The sequence below is a fragment of the Primulina huaijiensis genome, chromosome 11, assembly GCF_012295235.1.
Source record: "Primulina huaijiensis isolate GDHJ02 chromosome 11, ASM1229523v2, whole genome shotgun sequence".
NCBI classification, from domain to species: domain Eukaryota; kingdom Viridiplantae; phylum Streptophyta; class Magnoliopsida; order Lamiales; family Gesneriaceae; genus Primulina; species Primulina huaijiensis.
Genome location: NC_133316.1, coordinates 14995618 through 15007885, shown reverse-complemented (window position 1 = coordinate 15007885; position 12268 = coordinate 14995618). Strand labels below are relative to the sequence as shown.

The 12268-nt window shown below is 34.0% G+C and overlaps 1 protein-coding gene across 1 annotated transcript; it reads right to left on the bottom strand.

The window, feature by feature from the left end:
- Positions 1 to 4880, bottom strand: LOC140988633 (potassium transporter 5-like). Its single transcript, XM_073457662.1, has 9 exons — positions 4675 to 4880; positions 4263 to 4485; positions 3596 to 3844; positions 3426 to 3464; positions 3060 to 3320; positions 2921 to 2973; positions 2498 to 2612; positions 2130 to 2384; positions 1 to 1090 (listed from the first exon to the last, which is right to left on the bottom strand). Exons 1-9 carry the CDS (start codon positions 4804 to 4806, stop codon positions 171 to 173), a joined length of 2247 nt encoding a protein of 748 aa, XP_073313763.1. The 5' UTR covers positions 4807 to 4880; the 3' UTR covers positions 1 to 170.
- Between the last annotated feature and the right edge of the window lie 7388 nt (positions 4881 to 12268).

Sequence of the window (12268 nt, the reverse complement as noted above, 5' to 3'; positions counted from 1 at the left end):
GCAAAAGTCGATTAGGTACCTTTAAACTTAAGTTCAAACTTCGTTCTTACATTGAGCATTTCATAAAAAACAACTTACATATTCATAAAATATGATACATAAAACCCACAAACAAAGTTAAAAGAAAAATATATTGTCACCCAAATAAACATAATGTATCGTTGACTCACTCAAATTTCATAAATCATTCCAACTTTAAGAAGCCTTGTCTGAGGAATGGCCAGCATTTTACCTCCATGCCTAAAGTTCTTCCTCAAGAAAGTATAAGCAAAGTTTATTACTATCTTCTTGAGCAAAGATGAGTTCTTTTTTGCAACTACTTCTGCTTCTCCTATTAGATAAAACACACCTTGATCCATTGTTCTATCAACAAATTGCATCTGTGCTTCAGCTCCTTGGATCAAGGCATGAGGGATGTTTCTCACCTCGTCCTCTTTCTCATGCATCTGTTCGTTTTCGACGACTCCCTCATCTATGAAATATTCATGCCTTATAAACTCCTTCAATTTCTGCACTAGCTGTCTTTCGAACTCATGTGGTTCCTCGATTGCATCCTTATATCCATACCTTACAACACAACGGTAAACATGGTATTCTCTCGGCTCAACTTGTCTAAACAAAAACCTCTCCTCAACCGCGACGTAGCTGATAGGAATGGCCTTTACTGACACCATTACTACTATGGAATGAATGGAAGGGATATTCGAAACAAAGTGAGAAAATATTGGTGGGATTCCTTGAACAAGCTCAGAATAAAGAAACCCAATGCCTGGTAGTCTCTTTATGTCTTTGTTTTCAGCTAGGTCCCTTACGCACACACTTGAGACCTTATTTTTCATCTCAAACATGTAACGTTGCTGCTGCGCGTAATGCCATATGCCCATCATTGTCATCAACACAAGAGACAGTGCCAATGGGAGGTACCCTCCTTGGCTAAACTTGAAAAGAACAGATGACATGTATATGAGCTCCACAGACATAAACCCAAAGAAGAACAAACAGATCCACCAAATCTTCGTTTTCCATATAAAGAGCATTATCAACGTAACGAGAGATGTTGTTATCACCATCACAGAAACAACAGCTATACCTACAATATGAACATTAAATTATGTTTTGTAACCATAGCATTACCAAGATTAATTGGGATAAAATATTTATCGATCGATCATAAGATTTTTTTTTTATATAGAAAAAATCATTGTAAAAACATATAGCTCATCAAATTACATAATAGAACATATCATATTGCATTTGTTTGACCATCTTTAGTTTTGTTGTTTAATGGAGGTAAACTTTGATTTTGTTCATATTTTAATCAATAACCTTCATTAATTTTTATTAACAAAATTAATCAGTCACAACCAATGAGCCAATCAATCATATATAAAGACATATAACAAATGTCTTCAAGTAATGATACCACAATTCAATTCATGTAACATAATATCTCTTTTTATTCCAAGAAATAACCAGTCAAATAAAATAGAAAAAAGAATCAGAAAGGCTTTAATTAATTTCATTATTGTTACCAAATTTCATTAATCTATGTCATAATACTATTTATAAGAAAACAAAAAATTAACATCTCAAAATACTTAATTTTCAAGTTTAAAAAGGACTAATAAAAACCTTCCAAATGAAAAATACAAGGGAAACTACCAGAAAACCTTCAAATCACCAACACCTAATTGTCTCTTCCTTACTATATTGTGTATTCAGTAAAGAAAATAATCAATACTAAACTTTTGTTAAATGATGTAAAAATTCTAGATTAAAAAATAAATAAATGGGTCTGGGCTTAAAACTCATATATAGATTCTCTATTCTACTTTAAATTAGTTGAGTCAGACCCTATACATGAGTTACATTGTTCCATGAGGATTTACACTCCACAGCAATTTATGGACTAAAATTCTTTTAATATTTATTAATTTAGAAAACAATTATCAACCCTTTGTAGAAATAAAAATACCTTGGAATAAATGTAGTATAAAATATTTCCTTCATAAATCACAAAAAAACATATATATCATAGACTTGCAATAATCTTACTAATATTGATCTAATAATTCCAGAATATATTTTTCGACTTCTAGCAAAAAATGAAGTTAGCTTGATGATTTTACCATAGGCATTGCCAATCTTGTCTGTTGTTTTGAATCCAAATGTTACGAGGACACAAGCGATCATGAGAAAGTAGTTGATCTCTGGAATGTAGACTTGTCCCTCATACTTAGTAGAAGTATGAACAACTTTTACTCTTGGAAAACAACTTAGGCTGAGGGACTGGGAAATGATAGAAAATGCTCCGGATATCATAGCTTGACTGGCGATAATTGCTGCAGCATTAGCCACAACAAAAGTTGGCCAATATATTGGGCCTGTATAATATATAGATATAGATCATGTTCAAATTTTGACAGGAAATTTAGATGAGATTTAGATTTAGAATTGTGTTTTTAATATAGGAACTTGTAGGAGAGAAATAATTAACCTGGTATGGAGTCATAAAATGTGTGCTTTACATGATCAGGGAATTTGGAAAGGTATGCAGCTTGTCCACTATATGCAATTAGGAGAGCAGGAAAAACCATTCCCGTGAAACTAATCTGAAGTGACAAAAAGGAAAAATATACATGTTTGGTTTTGGGACGAAAAGGAGTAGATATAACTTCAAATAGCAGAATGCATATTTTGTATGTAACTTGTCATTCCTCAAATTCAAGGATCCATGAAAACATTATGCATTACAACAATAATCAAGCCAAGTTACTAAACACATCCAGTCGCGATATTATTAAACAAATTATATAATTCAATTTGGATAATTCTAATATACGTAGTGCACAATATGCATGCAAGATAATTATAATGTAATGCACAATATGTATGGCATAGTGGAAATGAAAATACTTACTTGCACGGCTCTCACGTTGAAATGACCTAAGTCAGCAAACATGGCCTCAGTCCCTATTGAAGTTAATAAATGAAAAGTCATGGGTTGGCTAGTGAAAACTAAACAAATTCAAGAAAGTGGTTTCAGTAGTAAACATTACCAGTGATGCATAGAACAACTCCACCAAGAGATATCCAAGCATTGCGACCATTTCTTTGGAAATAGTTCACGATGTACTGCGGGTTGAAAGCTCGTAACACATGGATATCATGCTTGAATAAGTTGTAGGCACCAATCCCACTTATGAATAAAAACCATAAGCAGACTGCAGGAGCAAAGCTGAAGCCCACTTTATCCGTCCCAAATCGTTGTACGCAGAAGAGAACAATCAATATGGCTATTGAAATATAAACAACAGCATCTGCAAAATTACATACATGAATACATCAGCATAAATCAAGAATACTTAATGATTTTGTATAAAGATATCAAATATGAAAGTAAAGCAGAAGAAAATTTTAGTTACCTTCGTTCAAACCCTTGATTCCACTTATTGCAGAAAGGACTGCAAATTCATTAAACAAACGAGTTATGACAACCACCCCACTTAATTAATCTAAAAACACATCATAATCCATTTTTTAAAATAACTATTCAATCATGCTAAATGGCATTAACGCATGTTCAAGGATATACCTGAGATGCAGGGTGTAAGAACACCATCACCGATAACCATGGAAGTCCCAAGAATCGCAGCGAGGAATAGCAAGATTTTTGCAATTTTGCTCCTCTCCATCTTATGTTTGATCTTTTGTGCCCTACGTAGATTGGCGGATGGGGTATCGAGTCGGTAGTTCGAGAGTTGGACATCTTCAGGTTGATTTTTTGGTATCAGACTCACGTTAGCATACCGGCATATTAAGGAATACAACGCAAATGTACCTCCTGCAGCAAGCACGAACAGTCCACTGAACATAAGTGTAAATGCATTCAAAAATAACATAGTACCAGTACTACTTTTTATCGGTTAATAAATTGTTATTAATAAAAAATATATACAAATATACTGGATATATCCGAAAAACAATTTTTTTATATATTAAAATCGGCTTGTAAGTTGGTTTATTTTTGTTTTTGGCACTTTAAACACTTCAAATTTTTTCTTATACGAATTGTTTTTTTGTTTTATTTTAAAAAAATTTGTCCTCCGCCGTGTCATTGCAACAATGTTTGGCATTATTTTATGTCAGCAACACTCGGCTTCACATTAACAATCCAGTGAAAAAGACAATTTAGCAAGTTTTTTTATTTTTATTTTTGAAATTCGAAATAATGGTCTAAAAAAATAATATATAAAACATACCGTCACCGTGATCGTTAGCCCTCAAGACAAGAAAGACATATTTGATCAAAGGAATTAATATGATAGTGTAAATGATGAGCGAAAGAACTCCAACTATGTCTTCCTTGTGTTGAATTTCGTTGGGGAAAGTAGATGAATACACATACAACGGCGACGTCCCGATGTCTCCATATATGACTCCCACACTTTGAAAGGCCAAACTCAAAGTCCTTCTCCAGCTTGCCTGCAGTACCACTCCCCGAAATACAAATTCAAAAGCTTTTTCTATCAAATCAAGTTTTTTTTTGTTTAAAAAAAAAAAGAAAAACAATTTTAAATATATATTTACATAAATATTACAATACAGAAATTAAAGGAATTTGTGACGACATAGAGTTAGCCAGATACAATATTAAAGAAACTGGGGAAGAACCTGGCCGCCGGGAGTTGCGTGTTTGGAAGAAACATTCCCGGCTTCTAGATTGAAGGAGTCAGCTCGGCGGGTATTTAATTCCGGTGCTTCACTGTTCCGATGATCATGAGAATCGAACTCGTGATCTTCCATGTAAGTAAGCTTCTTCGGAGCTCGATAGATAGCCGAAGGAGATGAAGGTGGTGGAGGGAGAACACCAATGTGCTCGATATATATAGCAACTTTTGGACGTGTTTGAATATTTTAGTGCATTATTTGAATGCAATCATCGTTTAATCTAATGGAAACCATGACGTGTGATAACCTCGTAATTGTAGCCAGTTTGTCATGGGAGACAACTCGAGTTTTGATCCATTAAAGTTCGATAATGGTTAATTTAATCTTTAATATAATGATTGCACCTTGTTTTCTTTACCTTTAATTGTCCTTTTTTTTATTTTAGTATTGATAACCTTAAATCCTTTATTATTTTAGTGTTGATGTAACATCATTTTATCAATATTTTTTTTTTGTTTTTTCCCTAAATATATATTGCATTTAAGCTCCTGATTTGTCAAAACATAACCGGAATTATTTTTTTTTATCATAGAATAATTTTATCCATGACGCCAAATTATAAATTACATGAATCAATAAAATTTCAGTCAAATACATTAATTAGGCACGTTGAAAACCCAAAAAACACATACCCTTTAAATGAAATTAATGATATTAATGAGCCATAAAAGGGAAATGAGTAGTAAAACCTCCCATAAATGGAGGAAATTACTTTTAAAAACAGCTGGTTTGAAAAGACATTTAATTTTTATTTAGAAGGTTTCATGATTTTTTCGATATTTGACAAAGAGTAGTAATTAACTGCAATTTGCCATAAATTATTCTACAAATAATGTTCTTATCATTTGGAAAAAATTACGTTTGTGATTTAGGCTTTAGTCAAATGAATCAACGCCCGTGAATTTGTATTCAGCTGTCGAAATAATTTTATCTTTCTTTTCAACCATCAAACCATGAAACGCCCGTGACCTTACAACCTACAAAACACGTATTTGTTACACAAACACAAACAAAATTAACTTTCTTAATTTTTTTTTAAAAAAAACATAAAAACAAAAACAATTCAGAAAATTTTATACGTGTGTATATATATAATTATACATACTTCCTCATTTCACCGAAAGTCACACAACAAAAAAAAAAAATGCGACAAGCGATGGTTTTAAATTCCGTCGCTAAAACAATTGTTGTTGACAATTAGCGACGGAATGTCGCTAATTTTGCAATGAATTTTAAAAATCGTTGCTAATTTTGCCACGGTTTTGAGAAGAACATCGTCGTCAAACTGGTTTATATTTATTTAACGCCTTGCTGATTTCCAATTCTTTTTACAAATATCCATATGCATTTGCGACGATTTTGGGAAACAACAGTCGCAATTAACGACAGTTTTTTTGAAAATGTAGCAAATGACGACGGTTTTTTTTGCAAAATCCTTCCCAAAACTAATTATATTTTTACATAAAATAGTTTAAAAAATAGCAACGGTTTAATATTTCATCTCTATTTTTTCTTAAAAAAATAATATTTATAATTTCTATAAATAACAAATAATATCTTTTTTTATTTTTAATAATTATCAATTATTTATATAAAAATATGTTTCCATTAATGAATTTGAATATTGATCAATTAATAAAATAATTGAATTTTTTTCCAAAAAATGATATTATTATAGTACCAAATATTTATATTTTTCTAAATTAAACTTCAATGTCTATAGTAATAAGTCATATTGTTTAAATACATAAAAATATTTCAAATCCAACTGGTATTAATATTGAAATGACAATAGATAATAAAAGTGTGTGACAAACATCCTCAACTAAGTATAATAAATTTCGATCTCTTCGTCATCATAATCGTTGTACTCGTCATCGTCATCGGCATTGTCGTACCCCAAGTCCTGTGATGACTCGATATACTGTTATGAGTACCCGCGTCCATTTAAAGTTCTACGATCGTGTGATGCTCCAACGGCAAAACAGCCGTTGTGTGATCATCTTGTTTTGAAGCGGCCACTATGAGAGGAACTGCGTGGGTGGACTGCATGGCCGTAGGACTACACTGGTAGCTGCATAGGTGCTCCTTGAGACTGTGTGTGTGTGTGAAAAAACATTATTGAAGTGTGGACTTATAAAGTTGAACATGAACATGGCACACCTAATTTCATTTGCGTCTACCAGCTGTATACAGTCGAAATTTTTTTCAAGCGACCGTATCCACCTCTGGTCCCTCAAAAAATGTAGAATTTGTGTTAGGATCGGTTAATATGAGTGAAGTTTTAGAAATGAGTTGAATAAACATTTCATCTTTTTGAATTATTTTTTGAATATAAATCAGTTCTTTGAGGAATTGATCCTGAAATCTTGTATGTCTATATCGATCAGTTAACTAATGATAGTGCGAAAATAAACTGAGGGATAGATTGAATACTTTGGATAGTATAAGGTCCAAAATGCGATAATCTAATCCAACTGCATGCAAATATAGGGAAATGATAAAATGCCTGATTAAATTATTTTAATTTCATTAAGTATATGTCTAAGAACATGTTTATATGTTTAAGTAGAAAGTTTTATCTCTTAACTAGGGCTTTTAGCATTTTTCGATGCTCGAACGAGAAACGAAGACCGTGGACTGGTTAAGGAAAATATTTTTATTCAATAATTCTTTTTAATTATTTAACTTATGATGAAATTAATATGTGATTTTTGAAAAATAAGGATTTTAGGATATTTTTGCATGTCGAGTTATATTTTAAACCGACAATCGATTTTTGACAAAATTAAGGACTTTTTGAGGGATCGAGTAATATTTTTGAAAACTTATTTAAATGAAATATTTTACGTACGCATCTTTAGGCCTAATGGGCTTGTTTTAGTAGTATTTTGGGCCAGGATCACTACCCTTGGATATTTTAAAATATGGCCCATTCTTCCATTCTTTTTTTCTCATTACTTTCACTCAAACCCTAAGATTTTCCCCCCTCTCTCATGGCTGCACACACACGTACACAGCAGGTCTTTGTGCCTCGGTTTTTCAAGGGAATTCATAAGGAACGTTGTCCCGTTCCGGGGTTCGTCTCTCGTATCGTTTGTGTCAATTTTCGAGCGTTTAGACATAAAGGCACGCCCTACGCCCTTATTTTCTCATCGTTCACACCATATTATGTATTTTTGAATGATCTTGCATAGTATATGATAGATCTACTGATTTATTCATGTTTTGATTGAATATGCATGGAAAAATCTTGTTTTTGTCTTGTGCTTCTCACGTTTTCGCACGGTTTGAAGGGGCTGCCAGGTTCTCATAGGTAAAGGTTCTATTCACAGTAGATTTGAAGATGTTTAAGTGCTAGAAACAGATTTGGAGTTGATGTTTTAGGGGGCTGATCGGATCACTCGTTTGAGGATCTTTGTGGTTCGCTTGGAAAGGGTGAAGGGGCAGCCGTGCATGTGCTTGTTCCAGGCGTTGGTTTATGTCCTGATGGGTCTGAGTGAGGCTTGGGTGGTCCATGGGTTGCTGGTCGCAAGGGCTATGGCCGTGGGCTGGAGGCTAGGTCGCGCGAGTTAGGGGTTGGGCTGCGTGTGTGTGTTGTTGTGATTCTGCGTGCTTGGCTCGCTTTGGGTGGTTCAGGCAGGTGCTTAGGGGTTTGGTATTGGTCCTAGGTTGGGTGGTTAGGGCCTGGTCTTGATGGCTTGGGGATAGGGCCGATGGTTAGAGCCTAAAGGTTCAAGTTAGGGTTTCGGTTTTCATGCAGAAATTTTAGCGGGTTAGGTCGAGGTTTGAAAGGTCCTAAATGGTTTGAATGGGGCTCTATAAGGCCTTTTTATGCGTTGTTAAGTTATGGTTTATGTTTGGGAAATTTTGGTTAAGTTTCGAGTTGATTCGGGTTGAAACCGGGACTACGGTCTAAGTTGTAAAACGAATTATGAAACTTAGACAATGGACTTAAGTCAATGTCTTTTGCACCTAAATTATGTTAGCTTCTGGCAGTGTCCTGATAACTGAAAGTTTATGTTTAAAAAAGATTATTTCGAATGAATATGGATTTTATTGTAAATGTTAAAGAATACGTTGCATGCTTGGTTTCAAAAAAATGTTGTATGCATGATTTTTTATAAGTGATGGATATGATAAATGTTTTGAAAGAGGTGTTTTGATTGTGAATATTACAAATACAAATACAAAATGATACCATGACATGTAAGGCCAAGGCTCAGTTGACGGGTGAGAGTGTCGCTGATGTCCCGGCTGTCGGGTACTACGGTAATACGTAACATTGAACAATCGACAAACAGCTGATACAATTGTCACAATTAATGATTTGAATTCATCTAAGGGGAAAATTTATACGTATATGATGTCAGGAAATGAATATGTTTATGTTACGGAAGATCATGGAATATATGTTAATTACAGTACTTTTCATTGTTGCATGTTATTTATATGTATATTTTGTTATCGTGGTTAAGGTGTGTTGAGTATTTAGACTCACTAAGGTTGTTTGATGCAGGTGAGCAAGAGTATGAGGGGACAGGAGGTGCTGATGACTGATCTGACTGAATTGGTGGAACACGAGAACCCGAGGACCTTGCGTTATTTCCGCAAATATGATCTTTGAGGATATGTTTAAACATCATTTTAAACAGTTTATGATTTTAATGGGTCTATGTTTTGACAGATTGTATCGTTTTTCTCGATAATTTTGTTTTCCTTACAGTAGACTCGTACGACGGTTCATTTCTTTAATTTTAGCTGCAGTGATGTACTCGCTAGCCATATTTATTTTTAAAGGCATGCTTCGAATTTTCATATGTATTGGTGTATGTATATGCTTCGGCCGATTGCTAGATTTTTAAAGGAAAAAAAAATTCAGTAGACGTTTAGGGTCGTTTCAGTTGGTATCAGAGCAAGGTTTCTTGTAAAGGTTTGTGCCACTGCCTGCTTCTGAAGTTTAGTCGTCAACCCTCAAGTCTGCAAATTTAAATGTTTTAATGTTATTACCTGCATGTTTACATGATTTATATGTTTTAATACATGTTTATATGTTTTGAAGTTAAATGGTTTAAAAGCTAGATTAAATTGCATGTTGGTTACGTTTAGAATTGGACTGTGTTCAGGTATTATGCCTCGCAGACGAGCACCCCGTGATGATAGACAGGAGGGTGATCTTGAAGGTAACAAGGTTTTTCCACCGCCACCATCAGAAGAGCCTGCTACCAAGGTTCTTCAGGGCATAGCTCAGTTGATGGAGCGGGCTCAACAGGCTCCGAGATCACAGCATGACATCTATGAGCAGTTTAGGAGGCTGAATCCTAAGGATTGTTGCTGATGGTTGGATCAGGTCCCTCGAGCTACATTTTCAATATTTGAACATGGGGGACGCTGACAGGGTCCGATGTACCACCTATATGCTGCAAGACGAGGCGTATCTATGGTGGGAAGGAGTAGAGCATGAGATTAATCTAGCTACCCTCACTTGGAATCAGTTCCAGGATATGTTCTATTGAAAGTATTTCACTCCAGACGTTAGGAGACGTCTGACTAGAGAGTTTATGAGTCTCTGACAGGGAGACACGTCTGTTGCTGAGTTCATCAAAAAGTTTGATAGGGGCTGCCACTTCGTGCCCCTCATTGCTAGAGATGCTGCTGAGAAACTGATACATTTTTTGGATGGCCTCGAACCCACTATTCATAGGGATGTGATGTTGATGAAGTCGGCAGATTACGAGGCTGCTACTGCATGTGCCTATCAGGCTGAGCAATTGCCCTTGGATCATCGACATATATATCAACTTCTATAAAATGTAAGAGACACAAATGATCTAAAAGTATTGGAATAGAGAGAGAAAAACTTTCGGTGTAGCATAGATTAACATGTTACAATAGCAACAAGCCAATTTGCGGCTTGTTTTCATTCACTCTTATTTAAAGAAAAATCTTTATTTTAATAATATTTAATGATTTTACACAATTAAGACATTTCATTTATTTGTATACTCATGCAAACTTCATAGGTAACGTTATTGAATATACAAAAGGTACTATGAGGTCTAGCTCTCAACGTAACATCATGAAACTCATTAGAAAGTGTGTTGTATATTCTAAACAGGTTCCTAGTCAAATCAATAATCTAAAATAAGGTTAAAAGTCGCTTGAGCTTGAGACTAGCATATGTGATGTAAACGTCGTGTTTGATTGGTAAGAACATACAAATGTCAAGTCATACAAATAGTTGATCATTTAATGATGCACTGGACAATCCTCCATCGGAATTTCCAAGTGATTTTATTTATCGAGTGGAATAGTCCGTGTTATGGTTGTACACAATTAGTCTTTTGACCCGGGACAACGTAGAGGCTCTACGTACCAGCATGCACTTTGATCAGTTTACCGATTCTGTTGAAGGTCATCAAGTGACGAGGTTGGATGTAGTTTCAAAATATGTAGGAGTTAATGCATTGTAGTCAAATATTCACCGCTCGCCTACGAGTGAAGATATCCTACGTGATATGATGAATTAATAATACAAAAAGTCTCTGGCAAGAGCAAGACGTGTGCTTTGTGGAAATGTGTTAACTCTACTGCGCATATCACGTTACTATTATTATTCAAAGATATATCACATCGTTATTGAATTCATTTGCAACTATCGATATACCAATTATTGCAGATTCGATCAAGATATATGAGTTGAAAAGGACGTGATGTATGCTAACCATAACTTAAAGTTCTTTCATGAACTATCAGTGATACATAGGAGATCATGGGGACGATGCTATTAGATGCTCTTATCATGATCCGATAAATGCAATCAGACTTGAGTTCTAACATTCTTAATCAAGTGGTTGACGAAAAAAATGAGGCTAATTAGGGTAAGCTCGAATAAGAATAAATGTTATTCCGAATCACATGAAGTTGTGAACCCACGAGTAGAGGTATCCCTGAACTATTGAGGATCACACAAGTATCAGATTCTGTGTTCCCGTTGAGATGGTCAAATTCAAAGAATTGAATTTGGCGACAATTGTTTGATGTAAATCAAATAGATTGCTTATAAAGTGGTTTATAAATTGATTCCATGTATTGGAAGTTGTGGAAGTTATCTTAACTACTAATTAAATTAGTAGAGTGAAACTGCTTATTTTGATGAAGGATTTCACAAAAATGACATGTGCCAAAAATAGATTAGTAGAAATTTTGATTTGCAAAATTTTCAATTTTCATAAATGAACAAGATTTGTACCCTCGGTTTATCGGTGCTGTCTTATTGTCGATCGGAGTTATAACGAGTTCACAATTATTTATTTAATAAATTTAGAATCTACAAATTAAATTATAATGTTGATAGTTGTGACTACTATTTGTACATAACTAGAGGTGTATAGATATTTTTAATTAATTAACAATTAATTAATAAATTAAATAATAGTTATTTAATTTTACATATATGCCTATACATGTATATGTATATATAGATGTATTAATATATTTAAATGGATATATATATATATATATATATATATATATA